The 16,409-nt window shown below is 42.5% G+C and overlaps 2 protein-coding genes across 3 annotated transcripts; one reads left to right on the forward strand and one right to left on the reverse strand.

Moving 5' to 3' along the window:
* The first annotated feature begins 550 nt into the window (after positions 1-550).
* Positions 551-3,380, forward strand: marcksb (myristoylated alanine-rich protein kinase C substrate b). The gene is made up of 2 exons (XM_015969767.3): positions 551-941; positions 1,843-3,380. Exons 1-2 carry the CDS (start codon positions 846-848, stop codon positions 2,383-2,385), a joined length of 639 nt encoding a protein of 212 aa, XP_015825253.3. The 5' UTR covers positions 551-845; the 3' UTR covers positions 2,386-3,380.
* A 5,375-nt stretch (positions 3,381-8,755) lies between these two features.
* On the reverse strand, positions 8,756-12,849 carry col10a1a (collagen, type X, alpha 1a). Of its 2 annotated transcripts, none has more exons than XM_015969771.3 (3): positions 12,727-12,849; positions 12,288-12,411; positions 8,756-11,196 (listed from the first exon to the last, which is right to left on the reverse strand). In XM_015969771.3, the coding sequence occupies exons 1-3, from the start codon at positions 12,730-12,732 to the stop codon at positions 9,374-9,376; spliced, it is 1,953 nt and encodes a 650-aa protein (XP_015825257.3). In that variant the 5' UTR covers positions 12,733-12,849; the 3' UTR covers positions 8,756-9,373. The 2 variants fall into 2 exon arrangements, with proteins under 2 accessions (XP_015825257.3, XP_015825256.3); XM_015969770.3 differs by having other exon boundaries at positions 8,756-11,199.
* Positions 12,850-16,409: the final 3,560 nt, after the last annotated feature.

The following is a 16,409-nucleotide window of genomic DNA, read 5'->3' on the forward strand; positions in this document are numbered from 1 at the left end:
AAAGGCATCCGTTAAAGATGGAAAAGGAAATTAAAAAATCACAACATTTCAAAAAATGAATATTCCTGACTCCAAAACAACAGGAATGGGCTGCTTTACATGGAAAAACACGAGGCAAAACAACACTTAAAGGCAGAATTAAATGAAAAAATGCAACAAATTAAACACTTCAGAGCAAGAAAATTGTGCAACAGGTCATTTTAAAGACATTTGACCAAAAATAATTTATTTGAGGTTAAAAATAAGGCAAACACATGACATTTCAGACTCAAACAGACCAAAAAAAAAAGCAAAATTATTTTAAATGAGTGATCATTTTAAACGTCACTGGTGTGTTTTTATACCGCTGAGGTGTTTTATTGTTGTACTTTGTGGTTTAGTGAAACCTTAAGAGTCTAACAGAAAGTTGCAGGCCATGTTGTTGTCTCTCCCATTGTCCGCGCCCCCACCCCCCCTCCTCCCTGCGCCGCTCCGTCACCTCCCCACTCTTCGAATCCCGGACTTCTGATTGGTGGAGACGACCTGGATTTGTCGTCATAGCCCCTGTGCCCATTCATCAGCGGACTTGGGCGTTGTACTCCGCATCTCATTTGCGGTGGGGCCAATTTCTCCCATCTACAAACTCTCCTCGAGGAAAAAAAATAGGAAGAATTCGCATTTCTTTTCCTCTTTTCGCAACATCCTCTCCGAGCGTTTATTAGTCCCGCTGTAGTTCATCTGGTTTCGAGTTTTTTCCTCGGTTTTGTCGCGTGTGGAGGCTTCGGCGTGCCTTGAATTTTTGGGAGGAAGCTTGCGGTCTTTGTTCATTCATTTGATCGGTTGGGTTCCTTTGTTGGAACAAAAGCATGGGAGCGCAAACCTCCAAAACCGCTGGAAAAGAGGAAGCTGCGGTGGAAAAGCCGGCAGAAGGCGCAGCTGTTGCGTCTAAGACGAACGGACAGGTAAATGCGAGTTTTGAATTATTTAAGTCTTAATTGCTCACGCGGATTTTCGTCTCAATTTAGCAATGTGTTGCGTCAATGGCGTGCTCCATGTTGCTTGTAGGCACATCCAGACGCTCACCAGCGTTTAGGGAAAGTGGCCAGATGGATTTATTTATTCTCCCCCAACAGTTTCCAAACAGTTTAATTACACAAAAGCCGCGTCAAGTCCTTTGATTAGAAATCGCCTGAACTGCCTCATTTGTCTGTCGCATCTCTAATTAAACAATTCGCCTTTTATCACCAAATATGATTTAATAGTTTACATTGATGACTTCCTGAGGGCCTTTAAGAGACATTATTGCGGATTAATACTTAAAAATTAGGGTTTAATTGGTGGAAATGTGTGCAGCACTGTTTTTTGTCCCCCCCCCCCCCCCCCCATAGCATGGCCATTTTAAAAAAACGGTACCACGCCTTTGTTGCCAGGTTCAATAGAAAAGGCACGTTTTTGCACTCATACAGCCCATAAAATGAGCTAATTTGATGACATCCCGCCACAAATGAGTAAAGTAATCATAAATCGAGCAATGCAACTTGATTTAATTGAACTCTGATGGATAAAGGAATGAATAAAAGAACTTGTTTCCATCGTCTTTACGGTGAACTCCCCCTAGTGGGCGCCGGCTGTACTGCATCCTAAAACCCATGTTGCTGCTCAGTATCAGATCTGTCGTCATTCTCCTAGTAACAGATGTTTCTGCAGTTTCGGTGGCCTTTTTTTCTGATTGGATGCCTCTGCTCTGGGAGTTTGACTATGCACGTGCTATTCTTGGACACACTGCCACCCTCAGCCCCATTTTCAAGCTTTTCTGTTAATTTTTTAATGACACAATGAGGTGAATATATTGTCTCCTTCCAGGAAAATGGCCATGCCAAAACCAATGGAGATGCCTCTCCTGCTGCAGAAGAAGCCAACAAAGCTGATGTGCAGGTCAATGGAAGCACTCCTACTGAGGAGGCACCTAAAGGAGAGGGTGAGAAAGTAGATGGTGAAGAGGCCAGTGGAGAGAAGGAGGCGTCCGCCACAAATGGGGAGACCTCTGCCAAAGTAGAAGAAGGCACCCCGTCCACCAGCGAGGATGGCAAGCAGAAGAAAAAGCGTTTCTCCTTCAAGAAGCCCTCTTTTAAGCTCAGCGGCTTTTCCTTTAAGAAGACCAAGAAGGAGTCTGAGGAGGCAGCAGAAGAGGGAGCGGCAGCAGTGGCAGAGGCGGCTGAAGGAGAGAAGCCTGCTGAGGATGCCAAACCAGCCAAGGCCAGCGAGGAGGCTGCAGCCGAGGAGCCAAAGGTGGAGGAGGTGAAGGCGGAGGGAGCTGCTGAAGGAGAAGAGAAACCAGCTGAAACTTCACCCACTGAGCCAGAGACGGCAGCCAGTCCAGAAGCCACAGCCGCCGCCGCCGAGTAATCCTGCTGAACCACACCAGAATGAAGGAGAAGATGTAGCCCGTCTGAAGGAATGCGAGGACTTGTCTGAAACCAGGGAATTTTTCTTTTGTTTATTTTGGTTCATTTCTTTTTCTTGATGTATGTTTACTACTCTGCAACCATCTCATCCATAATGACTGCAATGTCCCTGGCGGTGTTGGACAGGAGGTGCAGCAGAGGGTGTGCTGCTTCCTCACTGCTTCATGGTGCTTGCATTTGTAACATGGGTGAGTGTGAAAGTGCAAATGTGAGTGGATTAACTTTTTTTAAACACAACACATTGCTGACTTTTTTTCCTCCGTATATTTAATCAAAAGTATTTGGTGCTGGGCAATTGGATGTAGCAGCTAAAGCTGTGTCTGCAAGATCTGACACATTGTGATTATTTAAAGGGAAAAGTCCTTAACCAAGTCCTAAATGTTGTCATTGCAGTGCACAGTTGTTTACAACTCTTTTAAAGCTTAATGCTCCTGTGAACACAAACTATTCCTGAAATAGATTTAGCTAACTGTCAACAAAACAAAAAAAAAAAACGAACAATAGGTGCGCCATCACTTTTCCATTAGATTCCACAGTTTCAAAAATTCTGTAGTAACGCACGTTGTATAGACTTTGATATTACTGGTTTTATGGCTGAGATGTACCTAATGACTGAAGTTTTTAACTGATTACCCATTGTAAATGAAGTGTTGTTATTTTTCTTTTTTCTTTTTCACCATTTGTAAGATTGAATAAAATTGGGAGATGTTTTAAGCAGACTTTGCATCAAGCTGTGATGACTCCAACACCACTTTGAACCGACACACAAAAGCACACAGAATCAGCGTTTCAGATGCAGTCTTAACAGCATTTTTCTGTACATAACCAGGCTCACCTTATTCAATATGGAATGTAACATTGCCTGCAAATTGGTGACAAGGTGTTGAGTTTTTTCTTTTCTGTGAATTCTGAAGAATAAAGCAAATGAAGTGTGAATTGGCTCGTTTCTTTTAGGTTGCTGACTTAAATTTCCAGGTGCAGTTCAGTCTTTGGAGATGTAGATTGCTTCATCAGATTAGTTGACTATAGCCCCCTCATGTGGAGCAGCAGACATGCAGCAGGCTGTTCAACGAAAAAAGCCCTATGCTGCAAAACCAATTACAGAAAAAAGATACACAAAATTTTGTTTTTAAAATAGATTTTTGAGGAACAACAAATCTAGCCATGTGGTTAGAACGAGTCACGTTTCAATTCTGAGATGTCAGCATTCAAAGCAAACAGCTGTTTGTCTTCAGCACATCTGTATTTTCTCCAAACCTCAACAAACCACCAGAATCTTTTTAAAAGCAGACGATTGGTGCAGATTTCTCCAGAGTGTTTTTGAGCCGTCTACAGCTGTGTCCATGTTACGTGCCAACCATCTATTTCCTTTTGCACGCAGTTTAACCCGGAACATTGCAGCTTTGGTCACCACAGGAAGGGTGTGCTTGGCCCATAATATTTCTATTACTGCTTCCTGGTTTGCTTGTCCAGCGTGTGTTAGTCTCCCAGTTTTATTTTGCTTCCAGTTTTTGGTTTAAGACATACCAGGTGAGACTTCAGACTAGGATACATTTGCAGAAAGAGTGGAGATAATTTTGGAGTGTGGTTTGTGGAGTCCATCTGTGCTTCTCGAACGGCTGAGTGGCAGTGCCCTCAGATGGAAATCCTCAGCAGTTTCCTCCCTGCTCTGGCCCTGGGGCCTCTCACCTAACCGCTGTCTCGCCCTCTCACCAAAGAGACATCAAACAGCTGCTGGCCTGCCAAACAACCATCCCTGTCCCTCATCCCACACCCTGGATATTTTCAGTTCAGCCACACTGACTTTTTATGGTAGAGTAGCCTTTGTGAACTTTAGTTGCAGGGCAGGCAACCATTAACCATTCTTTGGAGAAAGATTTTTTTTAAGAGTGTCATAAATCTCATTTTAAATTAACAATCAGAGGAAACAATGTGCATTTACTCAAGTACCTTACTGGATTACTTGAAATAATTTATCATTGGAGTCGGTTTGCTAAATGACTTAGTGCAGATTCAGAGGTGTGCGTGTGTGTTATGATAGACTGAAACAGGTGATTTTTTTTTACCGTAATCAAGAACAAAATCAGAATTCATAAAAAACAAGTAAAATAATAGAATCTTTGGAGTTCATTAATGAAAATGTTTCTAATCAGAGTTACATTCTTATATCAGACCATTTATTTCCACTTTGCACATTAATATTATCAGTTTGCCCATTAACTTGTTATATTTCCACCAGTTTTCATTTGATGATGAGACTATCTGCACAATCTGCATATTTTACTAACTGTTGCACATACCACCTAATGTAGTAGTTATATCTGGACAAATTTGGAAATAGCAGCCTTTCTTTATATTCTGTATTTCTCTACAGTTTACTATTATTGATTCTTTTTGTCTTTGTCTCTAAATTTTTGTCCAAATTCATTATTTTGGCATCCAGTGAGGACAGCAAAGTAACATAAATATTTAACCATGAAATTTGAATGTAATAGGGTAAAACCCAGTGCATGCATTTACCATGATGCTGCATTTTGAAAATGGGTTGTAACATGTTGGAGCTGGGTTCTGACTATCGGCATGGTCCCCTCCCCTCAGCTGCAGCTCGGCGCGTCTCTGACCGGCAGCTACTTCAGGGACAATTTTCAAGTTTAAAAGTAAGTCAGCTAATTTAAAATGTTTTTTTAGATCCAAAGAAGTTATCTATGGTTGATTAAATGCAGCTTCAGTGGCTAGCGTGTAGTAACTCGCTTATAGTTTTAATTTAATAAACATACACAATTTAAAAAATAAAAGGCTTGTTATATATTTATATTGAAACTAATACATATAAAATATAACGTTATCTCCCATGTCACAAGATGTTATGTGACAGCCGTGGAACCCGCGGTCACGTGATGCAAGTCTGTTCCATAACTGTTTTCTTTGACCAAGGAAGGACAGTGTCCTTGTAAGCAAGGAGCCTGGCCTTGCAAGACATCGCCTCGCAAGGCAAGGCGCCTTGACATTGAGAAACACCCTATATGTTGATGGTTGAAGCCTGTTTCCCATTAGAACCATCCATGAGCTCATCTATTGGCTCTGCTGATACTTGCTAACGTGTGTCTGGCCGTTCCTGCCATCTGTGTACTTGACAGTTTTGCATTCTTGACATTGCATAAAAGAGCCTCTAGGCTGTAGTTTCATACTTATTTTTAATATATTTACTGTAAAGACGCCCCCCCACCCTCCATCCTCATGCTGGTTGTGCCCCACCCACTTCTAAAGTCAAAACTACGTCCATGTGTGCATGTGACAATAAAGGTTTAAATCTTGAAAATCAAACTTGGTAAAGGCCAGCGTATTAAAGGCCTGAAATGAATGTATGAAACAAAAAAAATTGTGAAATTGAAGCACATTTTGGTTATTTAGATGTGTAATGAATATACAGTGGGGCAAAAAAGTATTTAGTCAGCCACCGATTGTGCAAATTCTCCCACTTAAAATGATGACAGAGGTCAGTAATTTACATCATAGGTACACTTCAAATGTGAGAGACAGAATGTGAAAAAAAAATCCATGAATTCACATGGCAGGATTTTTAAAGAATTTATTTGTAAATCAGGGTGGAAAATAAGTATTTGGTCACTTCAAACAAGGAAAATCTCTGGCTCTCACAGACCTGTAACGTCTTCTTTAAGAAGCTTTTCTGTCCTCCACTCGTTACCTGTATTAATGGCACCTGTTTGAACACATTATCTGTATAAAAGACACCTGTCCACAGCCTCAAACAGTCAGACTCCAAACTCCACTATGGCGAAGACCAAAGAGCTTTCGAAGGACACCAGGAAAAGAATTGTAGACCTGCACCAGACTGGGAAGAGTGAATCTACAATAGGCAAGCAGCTTGGTGTGAAAAAAATCAACTGTGGGAGCAATTATCAGAAAATGGAAGACATACAAGACCACTGATAATCTCCGTCTATCTGGGGCTCCACACAAGATCTCATCCCGTGGGGTCAAAATGATCATGAGAAGGGTGAGCAAGAATCCCAGAACCACATGGGGGACCTGGTGAATGACCTGCAGAGAGCTGGGACCACAGTAAAAAAGTTCACCATCAGTAACACACTACAACGGCAGGGAATCAAATCCTGCAGTGCCAGACGTGTTCCGCTGCTGAAGCCAGTGCATGTCCAGGCCCGTCTGAAGTTTGCCAGAGAGGACGTGGATGATAGAGCAGAGGATTGGGAGAATGTCATGTGGTCAGATGAAACCAAAGTAGAACTTTTTGGTATAAACTCAACTCGTCGTGTTTGGAGGAAGAAGAATACAGAGTTGCATCCCAAGAACACCATACCTGCTGTGAAGCATGGGGGTGGGAACATCATGCTTTGGGGCTGTTTTTCTGCTAAGGGGACAGGACGACTGATCCGTGTTAAGGACAGAATGAATGGGGCCATGTATCGTGAGATTCTGAGCCAAAACCTCCTTCCATCAGTGAGAGCTTTGAAGATGAAACGTGGCTGGGTCTTCCAACACGACAATGATCCCAAACACACCGCCCGGGCAACAAAGGAGTGGCTCCGTAAGAAGCATTTGAAAGTCCTGGAGTGGCCTAGCCAGTCTCCAGACCTCAACCCCATAGAAAATCTGTGGAGGGAGTTGAAAGTCCGTGTTGCTCGGCGAGAGCCCCAAAACATCACTGCTCTCGAGAAGATCTGCATGGAGGAATGGGCCAAAAATACCAGCTAATGTGTGTGCAAACCTGGTAAAGACCTATAGTAATCATTTGACCTCTGTCATTGCCAATAAAGGTTATGTTACAAAGTATTGAGTTGAATTTTTGTTATTGACCAAATACTTATTTTCCACCCTGATTTACAAATAAATGCTTTAAAAATCCTGCCATGTGAATTCATGGATTTTTTTTCACATTCTGTCTCTCACAGTTGAAGTGTACCTATGATGAAAATTACTGATCTCTGTCATCATTTTAAGTGGGAGAACTTGCACAATCGGTGGCTGACTAAATACTTTTTTGCCCCACTGTAATACGTACGGTTCTATTCGGTTTACAGTCCAGTTGAACCCACTTATCGGTGCTTTGAATTCAATTAATTATTCCAATTAGTTAAAAGTTACCTATACAAGGAACACAGAAGATTGCATCGAGTCACTGACTTGTGTCAGAGACTTAACAGCAATCCCCAAACTAAGCAAGCATGTAGCGACACTGGAGAGGAAAACTCCCCTCCAACCCTCCAACAGAACCTGGCTCAGGCTCTCTCTCTCTCTCTCTCTCTCTCTCTCTCTCTCTCTCTCTCTCTCTCTCTCTCTCTCTCACACACACACACACACACACACACACACACACACAAATTAAATAATATTAGTACTTTCTATGTTAAAGAAACTCAAAAGGTAAAACCAGGAGAGGGAGAACTATGCTAGCCAAACTAATGAAACACAAGTCAGTAAGGATTTTGTCCTTCACTTCCACTTGTCCATGTTGTGTGTGGTACACACCATGTCACCAAAAAACACAGTGAATACTTGGAGCCACATATAAATGGCCACTGACCTATTACAAGTATGTAAACACCCTTGATGCTAGTTAGTGTACACACCTTGAATTAACATGTCCCTTTGGTCACATAATTTTCAGTCTTTTTTAGGGGTATCTTCGTTTTTGTCCAGTCCTGTTCCATGAGTTAATTTTTTTAACAGTTCAGTTGAAGCATGGTTGAAAAGCAATAACTGACTTTCATTACATAGATTTCATATAATTATTATTTATTATTACTTTTGTCAGATTCAAGTTTTTTTTCTGTGACCATTGTGGGTTTTTCAATCATTGACTGAAGGGCACCAACAAATTTGTCCATGTCTGTATTAATTTTTATTTTTGTATTTGCTTACATCTATTTTTATTTACATTCTTGTGAAGATGTTTGAATTTTTTAAGTGTGTTTTTATTTATTCTGTTGTATTAGTTTTGTTAAGATTTTAACACATTCCTTGTGATTTAATTAAATTCAGAGCTGCAAATGTTATTTTTTCAGATAGATGGATTGACCTTCTAAAGGATTTAACAGGAAGTTAATAATATTTTCACAATAAAACTATAAATTAGAGTGACAAACCGTTGGTGTAGAACCATTTTTAAGTATAAAATATTCTTTACCATTTTAAGGCCCACAAATATATTTTGTCTTTTAAATTGTTCCTCATAAGTGTATATGTTTAAAATGATTTAACAAGACTCAGAGAAAAAAAATGGTGATTTAGTCAAAAATTCCCATTAAAAGAAAATCACTGACAATCAGACATGTTCTTTAAGACATTTAATTTGGTCTTAATGTTTTACACAACACAATGCATGTCAAGGGTTATAACAATGTTGATCTTAAACATTTTATATTGCATAGTAGGTGACTGTATTTCTGTATAATGGTCAATTTGACCATTACATTTCACAATATATTCAAGTCACATTTTTCTCACAAGTTGCACAGAAATGAATCAATGTACTCTAATTAAATCCCCTCCTCAAAAAGAAAAAAAAAGCAACAACAAAATGAACAAACAACAAAAACAGGTTGTACACAAACAAACACTAAGTGTGGAGGCACCAATGTAAAAGGAACAATGTGGAGAAGGAAATTCCTGGACACAACACAGTTATAACACCTTGAGTTCACATGTTGTTTACATTTCAAAAGCTCACTGGAACATGGTAGATTGCATTTCCCATCCCTGATCACCTGTTTTTATAAATTAGTTTTCCTTCTTTCTGAGCACCCATTTCATGTAGTTTTCAAGTCAAGATACGACTATTCCTCAAGAAGATCGAACTGCCTGTCGCTAGGTTTGAGGAATATGAACAGGGAGTTTACTTTGAGAAATAGATGGCAAATTTAGTTGGCTGACTTTGCGGAGCTAATGTATCACGTTGAGGCAATGAGGAACCCAGAGAAAGAGCAGTGGACATTCTCAGCAGCAAAGACACCATTGGCCTCCTCGTCTGGAATCTGGACGTAGACTGTGTCATGCTCATCGAGCAGGAGGACAGCACTGCCGGACATCTGGTCCACGAATCCCTTGTTGTACTCGTCATAAGTGAACATAACAGGATGATCATTCTTGTACAGAGCCACCAGGGCATGAGCTCCATTAACATGGATGCTGTAGGAGAAGTAGTAAACTCCAGGAACCTGACAGGTGAAGATGCCAGACTCAGGGTCATAGTGGTTCTCAGCGTTGTAAACAATCTGGTTAAACTTAATGGGAGAACCAGCAGGGGGGTAGGCAGTGGCCAGAGTTGCAGTGAATGCAGACATTGGGGACTTGACCATAACCTCACTCATTCCAATGCCTTTCTCAAACACAACCTCACCAGGAGGTCCAGGAGGACCTGGGGGACCAGCTGGGCCAGGTTCCCCATCAACACCATTTTCACCAGGCTCACCAGGGGGGCCCTGAGGTCCTGTTAGACCCTTAGCGGCCAAACCAGCAGGGCCAGGAGCACCAGGCAGACCTGGGTGTCCCTTAAGACCAGGAGCACCAGCGGGACCTTGTGGACCGGCAGGTCCTCTGGGACCGGGGGCACCATCAGATCCAGAGGCACCATTCTCACCTGCACGTCCAGGATGACCTTTGGGTCCAGCAGGACCTGGAATACCTGGGGCACCTGGAGTACCTGGGGCACCAGTATGACCTTTGTCACCTGAAGGGCCAGTGGCACCTCTGGGTCCTGGAGGACCAGCTGCACCTGGATAGCCCTGCTTGCCTTGGAAGCCCTGAGCTCCCTGATCTCCCTTGTGTCCCTTAAGTCCCTGAGGTCCAGTTGCACCTGTGTCTCCCTTAGGACCAACAGCACCAGGCTCACCTGGGAATCCTCTTGCACCCTGAGGTCCAATAGGACCAGTGGGACCAGTGGCTCCAGTAGCACCAGTGTATCCTGTTGGACCTTGCTCACCCTTTGCACCTAGGGCACCTGGACTACCAGTAGCTCCCCTCTCTCCCTTCTCACCATTTGCACCTGGCTTTCCATATCCTGGAACTCCTGGAGCACCGGGGGCTCCAGCAGGGCCCTGGTGGCCTTTAGGTCCAACTGGACCAGGCAGACCTGGGGCACCATTCTCACCTGATTTACCTGGAACACCAATACCTGGGGCACCAGTGTGTCCCTTAGGTCCCTGTGGTCCCATGGGGCCAGGAGCACCATCTCTACCTGGACTACCTGACTTTCCTGACTCGCCTGGGGCACCTGGCTTGCCTGGTCTACCAATTCCAGCTTCACCTGGAGCTCCAGGTGCTCCCACAGGTCCTTGAGGTCCAGTTTCACCTTGAGGTCCTTGCACTCCAATTCCTCTATCTCCCTTTGCACCTGGAAGTCCGGGCACACCTGGGTGTCCCTTCAGGCCAGGCTCTCCTCTTGGTCCCATTGCTCCAGGAAGACCAGAGGGTCCAGGTTTACCAGTAGCAGACAGGCCAGCAGGTCCTGGAATTCCAGAAGGTCCAGGGGCTCCCCTAGGTCCCTGAGGGCCAGTGGCTCCAGTGTCTCCCCTCTCGCCGGGTTCTCCAGGGACACCGGGTTTGCCAGGTCCGCCTGGAGTTCCAGGTTTACCAGCAATTGATCGGCCAGGATGTCCGGGAGGTCCAGGTGGTCCTTGGGGTCCGGGCAGACCAATTCCATTCTCACCTGGAGGGCCAGGAGGTCCCTCGGGGCCAGGCTCACCTGGAGCACCAGGCTCACCTGCCATTGGAACTACTGGGAGAAGAGAAAAATGACCATCATCAAATGAGTGGTTTGGCTGTAGATGCAAACATCTGTACTGGTTTGGTGAAGAACAGAATTAATCCAGTCTAGTGTGCCTATATTTACATTTCTGTAAGTTTGTATCCACAGGTTGAACTCCTCTTAATAATGCTAAGTTTTGGTAACGGTGCAGGTGTTTCAAAATACCTCCTGTGACTTAAACCACCAGTTCCAAATGAAAAGCCCTTTTTTATTTGCTGCCTAAATGTGGTCACATGTGTCAGAGCAGAATAGGCCGATTCCTCCTCTAATTTTGGCTCAGTTTGGACAAAGCAGAACAGATGTTTGTGCTTTTGTGTTAAGCAGGCACACCCAGGCAACCATACAGCTGGGTGACTGGGCTCTAATTTGCTGTGTCAAACTAAAAATAATCCACTAATGACTACGTTTTCATAATAACATTTGCAGAGCGTTGGTTCACTTAGATGCATTTGGTCAACATTTTTAGGAAAATGCATCACTTTGCACATATATTATAAATGTGGCACATTTCCATAATTATGGCATTTTATACAGTTCAGCATTATTCAATTGAAACTGAATTAGAATGAGATGAGAATAAGTAGAAAATGCAGCTAAATGAATTACACCCTGTCCTGGTTTTGAGTGAATTTGCAACATTTAAGCTGAAAACACAACAAATAGGGGAAAAAATCTGCATTTTTATATCACTATGCACTGAAAACAGTAATGTTTTGTAAGTCTTAAAATGGCAACAACCATTTTGAAAACTGTTTGAGTGTCAGATAAAATAATGCGGGTTGTGCACAAAAAAATGAAAATGAGATATTTGTTGTTCTAGTAGAATCTGCTTTGCAGTGAATAAATAAGCTTGTTTTCAGTGTCAGATTTAAAGAGACACCAGAAAGGCAGGCACAACGCTGCAGCCAATCAGAGTGCACTACCATTCCAGTTGAGTTTTTACAGTCATGTGCAGCTGTGACCAGCATCTGAGGTGCTCCTATTGGCTGCAGCATTGTGCTTTATATCATCAAGTTTCAGAAGTGTGGGGAGAAGGTTGAGATGCTGTGTTTACTCACCCTGGCTCTTAACGTTGTAGGGCACCACTTTCTTCACCACATACCCCTTTCCAGTGGCTGCTGCAGAGGCCACGACGAGGAGCAGGATGCTCGCCACTCGCAAATCCATCTCGCAAGGTCTAATCTGTAAGGAAATCAGAAGGAAGTCAGTTAGAATCACAAGTTTTCCAAGTACAAGCTTCAGGTCTTATTTTCATTTGGAAATATTGCCCTCAACTATGAGTTTGAAGCTTTGCAAAAACTCAACAGAAAGTACTTCAAAATGCAGATAAGGAGAAAAATGGCTACATTTTGCTGTTTATCCTTCTAGTCACAAAAGCCTCCAATATTCTCCAACACACCTTCCCATCAGTCTACAGCAACACAAATGCTTAAAGTCCACTTTTTCTACAACCCTCCACAAATAGAAAAAATAGAGTGAAAGTGAAAGCACACATACCAGCATCAAGGGGAGGAAACCCAAATCTCTTCAGCACCAGTGAGCTTCTGGTGCTACTGTATATCCTTAGGGTAGGAGCACGAGTGAGGAGATGCTGCCTTCTGGTACAATGATGTGGGTATTTATACCCTATCTACCCCTCACATCATTTAAAAAAAAACCTCACCAAACAAGTACCTCCCTCCTCTGAGCCAGGGTGTAATTAGCAGACAGATCTGCCCAAAGCAGGCATGTCACATCAGGGTGTCTCCATCATGTCTTGAATATCCAGACACATGATTATCACTTTTTTCTGTCTTCTCCTCAACCAGGAAAATTATTATGCTAAAAAAATAATAAAGATAAAAGAATGGAGAAAAGGGGTAAACTCTGTATGAAGGAGGAATTGATTAGAAATGTTTCTGATTGCAAGAAAAGAAAAATCAGCAGAACTCTTTGGAGCACCTGTGTGAATTTACATATATTTTATCGACAATGCAAAGCTTGGATCTGATTGCAGAAAGGAAACTCCCTTCTGACTGTAATGCATCATTAATAATTAGAAGTTCTGGTAAAATTTGCAATGAATCAAAGTAATCAAACTCATTAAAGTGGATCAGATCGGTTTATTATTTATGTAGAGTCGTAAATTAAGCAACTCAGGTTTATTTCTGTTCAAACTGAGTTCTCAACTCATTTCCTGAGCATCATTTGGTCAGATTGTTATTGTGGCTGATGGGGGGATAAAGCAGCTTTAATGTAATGGATACTTTTTCTCCACTTGTGTATTTTTGCAAGTGTTTTCCCCTGAAAACAGCTCATTAAACTAAATGAGGAACCTCTGGAAAATGTATTTTGGTTTGTTTATGTGGAGCCTTGTGAATGCAACTTTAGTGTGAATCCTCTAGCATGCAGTACTCCTATTCAGACACTAGAGGGCACACTTTTACTACAACGCCCATACACGGAGGGAGACTGCTGCAGCCAGTGGTCAAACCCCTGTTGTTATGTGATATTTTTGGCCCTTTTAATGCATAAACACCACCAGAGTGTTTTATTCCCATTCATTCCATCCAAAGCTGTCATGATGCCACATTTCCTCAATCAGCTCTGACATCCCGCATTATCCTCCCTCACACTCCACCTTGCTTACTTTGAAATCCATCAGCTGTAATTTCTCAGCTTCACTCCAGCCACATAGGAAATGCATACACCCAAATAATCACATGTTCTCAAACACACAAGTGGCCATAAACGACGTGTAGGGTAGTCCATGTCCTATTTCAAAATCTTCCTGACCATGCACCTCCATTTATAGTGCATGTGCTCTTCTAATGCCCATACATCATACAGACAACATGTGCATATGTGATGAAATGATGAGCTGCGTGACTGAGGGCTTCACTGACTCTCTATACGAGGCGTCTATAGTGCACGTGACTGTGACAGACATCTTTTACCAAAGGTTTAATTAGAGATTCTGCAACATGGTTCATTTAAGTCCCCCATCTCTCTCTCCGTTTTTTTTTGTAAATTAGACCAAATTATCTATAATTTCCCAAAGTGCTACCTTCTTTAGCTTTAAGCACTTAATCATGTTTTGCAAGTGTTCTTTAAGTTCACTCATCCTGTCAAATAAAAATAATGTAATTTGTGATCTTCATTTCCAAATGTTTGAAAGTTGGAGAGACGACAAGGCTGCAGACGGATCACCTGTGATGATTGAAATATGTTGCATTAGAGCTTTTTGATCTCCCATCACCTCATCAGCCGTGGAAACGTGCGTCTGTCTTAGTTTTCGGCTTTTCTATTTTGGCAAAGTTGCTTGTGAGTGCCCCACCAGGTTTCCAGCAGTTTTGATAGATATTTTTTGGGGTTATGCTACATTATTTTAAAACCTCTTTATGCTTATGTACTTAAGGGAGGCCCAGCCTTCCCAGCTTTAGTCAGATTTAGATAAAATGACAGAGCAAAGGAGGGTGGGGACGGGATTTTATATGTTTATTGGTTCAGATAATTTAGGCTTATTTATGTTTCTCAAACATTCTTAAACCGCAGTGAAATAGGTTCTTCATTTTTAGCTCTGTGCTCTGAGAACAATGATTCATCTTTTAACACAGAGTTAAAAAAAAACAACAAAAACCAGCGACATGCATCTGAGCTGGAAAACAAGTTCACCCCGAGATGGATTTGAATTACCAGGATAAGATAGCTTTTGTTTATAAGCATAATTTCTTGTTTTCGAAAGGCACTCTGTGCTTAGAGCGCTGAACCGAAGCTGATGAAAGTGCATGACAGAGCGCTCTCTGCTGAGCTCATTACGTCCCCGCAGCAGCTTGATGTGGTTGGCAGCCCTCATTGTAATAACCATTAGGATTTAGGTTAACTGGAGGTGGTGACGTCGCTTTGCTCTTATATTGTCCCGAGGGCCTCGCTGTAAACTACGCGCACACATGCCTGCAGTTCAGTGTCACTTTCTGACATCTCTTATTAAACAGCTTTTACTGAATTTACTAAAGTGAGCACAGCTAATTAAGCACACACCCAGAGTCAGCGAGTGCAAACTGTTGTGGGACAATCAGTAGCGGCTCCATCTACTTTGGTACTTTTCTTTTTCACACATACTTCTGACCTGGTCCATGCAGTACATCAATGTTTGCAAAATCACAAGTCCCTGCCTAAAAACAGTAAATAAACGTCATTCAGTTGTGCACCATGCACTACAAATTTGCATCATGCATTGCAGAACTTTCAGCCTGGGAAGCCATGACAGGGCAAACTTTCTTTGTCCCTTTTGCAGCTGTGAATCCTGGAGGTCTTTTGTTCGGGCCTTCATCTTGTACCTAATGACAGCCTTTCGGATTTTCCTAAATTCCCCAGAGAGCACTTCTGGAACGGCCTTACTGGCAACGTTAGCGTTGTTTGTGCTTGTACTCCACAATGATAACAGCGTTTGGAAAGAAGGGTTTTCACATTTTGTCTGTTTTTGTTCGCTCTACTGCCCAGGAATTGATGTTTCTGGTTTCCCTGCCGTGCTGACCGAAGCTCAGCCCACACCCAAGAGCAGAACATAATTGGCGGTTGATGCAGAGAGACCAAACCGAGCACGTGAGTTTCAGCGACATCTAAAGATACACCATCACTGCACGGATACAAATTTAATGTTTCAATAAACTCCACGGACCACTAAGAACTACTTTAAACTTTATGAATGGCAGACATGACGGGGGCCCTTGTGAGTGATTGGTGGGGAAATTACAGGGTCTTGAAAACAAACATAGACCCGAATGGAGCTGGAAGTGTAAAAGTAACTGGGAAGTCAAGGAGGGAGTTTGGGAGGTCACCAGTTTGTCTCCACGAACGTTTTCGCCAGCTGATTAACGGACAGCGTCACTGGCCTATTTAATTACATGAACACTTCAAATTTACCGTGTAATTAAAGCGATAAGCTTGAAATAAACACTCACTAGTTGCTCCTGATGCTATCAGCGTCTTTCTGCAGAAGGTGCTGTTACACACAGTTCTGAAAGTTAACTTCCTTTGTGCAAGTCGGCCAAAACGAGAGCTCATTTTCTGACTTGATTGTTTCTGTTTCCATAGTTTGCTGTGCAGGTTTATTTCTGGATGGATCTGACTCAGCTCTTGGCAGGAGACAATCTGTCTTAGTTTTGCGTCAGAAAAAAACAAAAATCCAGGCTTTTAGA

Source organism: Nothobranchius furzeri, chromosome 18, assembly GCF_043380555.1.
Source record: "Nothobranchius furzeri strain GRZ-AD chromosome 18, NfurGRZ-RIMD1, whole genome shotgun sequence".
NCBI classification, from domain to species: domain Eukaryota; kingdom Metazoa; phylum Chordata; class Actinopteri; order Cyprinodontiformes; family Nothobranchiidae; genus Nothobranchius; species Nothobranchius furzeri.

What these genes read in the sequence shown, in the direction of transcription:
- col10a1a (XM_015969770.3), bottom strand. An exon ending in CTACAACGTTAAGAGCCAGG is followed by an intron (nt 11,200 to 12,287) that starts GTGAGTAAACAC and finishes CTCTTCTCCCAG; the next exon opens with TAGTTCCAATGGCAGGTGAG.
- marcksb (XM_015969767.3), top strand. Translation starts at nt 846, where the DNA reads ATGGGAGCGCAAACCTCCAAAACCGCTGGAAAAGAGGAAGCTGCGGTG. An exon ending in CGTCTAAGACGAACGGACAG is followed by an intron (nt 942 to 1,842) that starts GTAAATGCGAGT and finishes GTCTCCTTCCAG; the next exon opens with GAAAATGGCCATGCCAAAAC.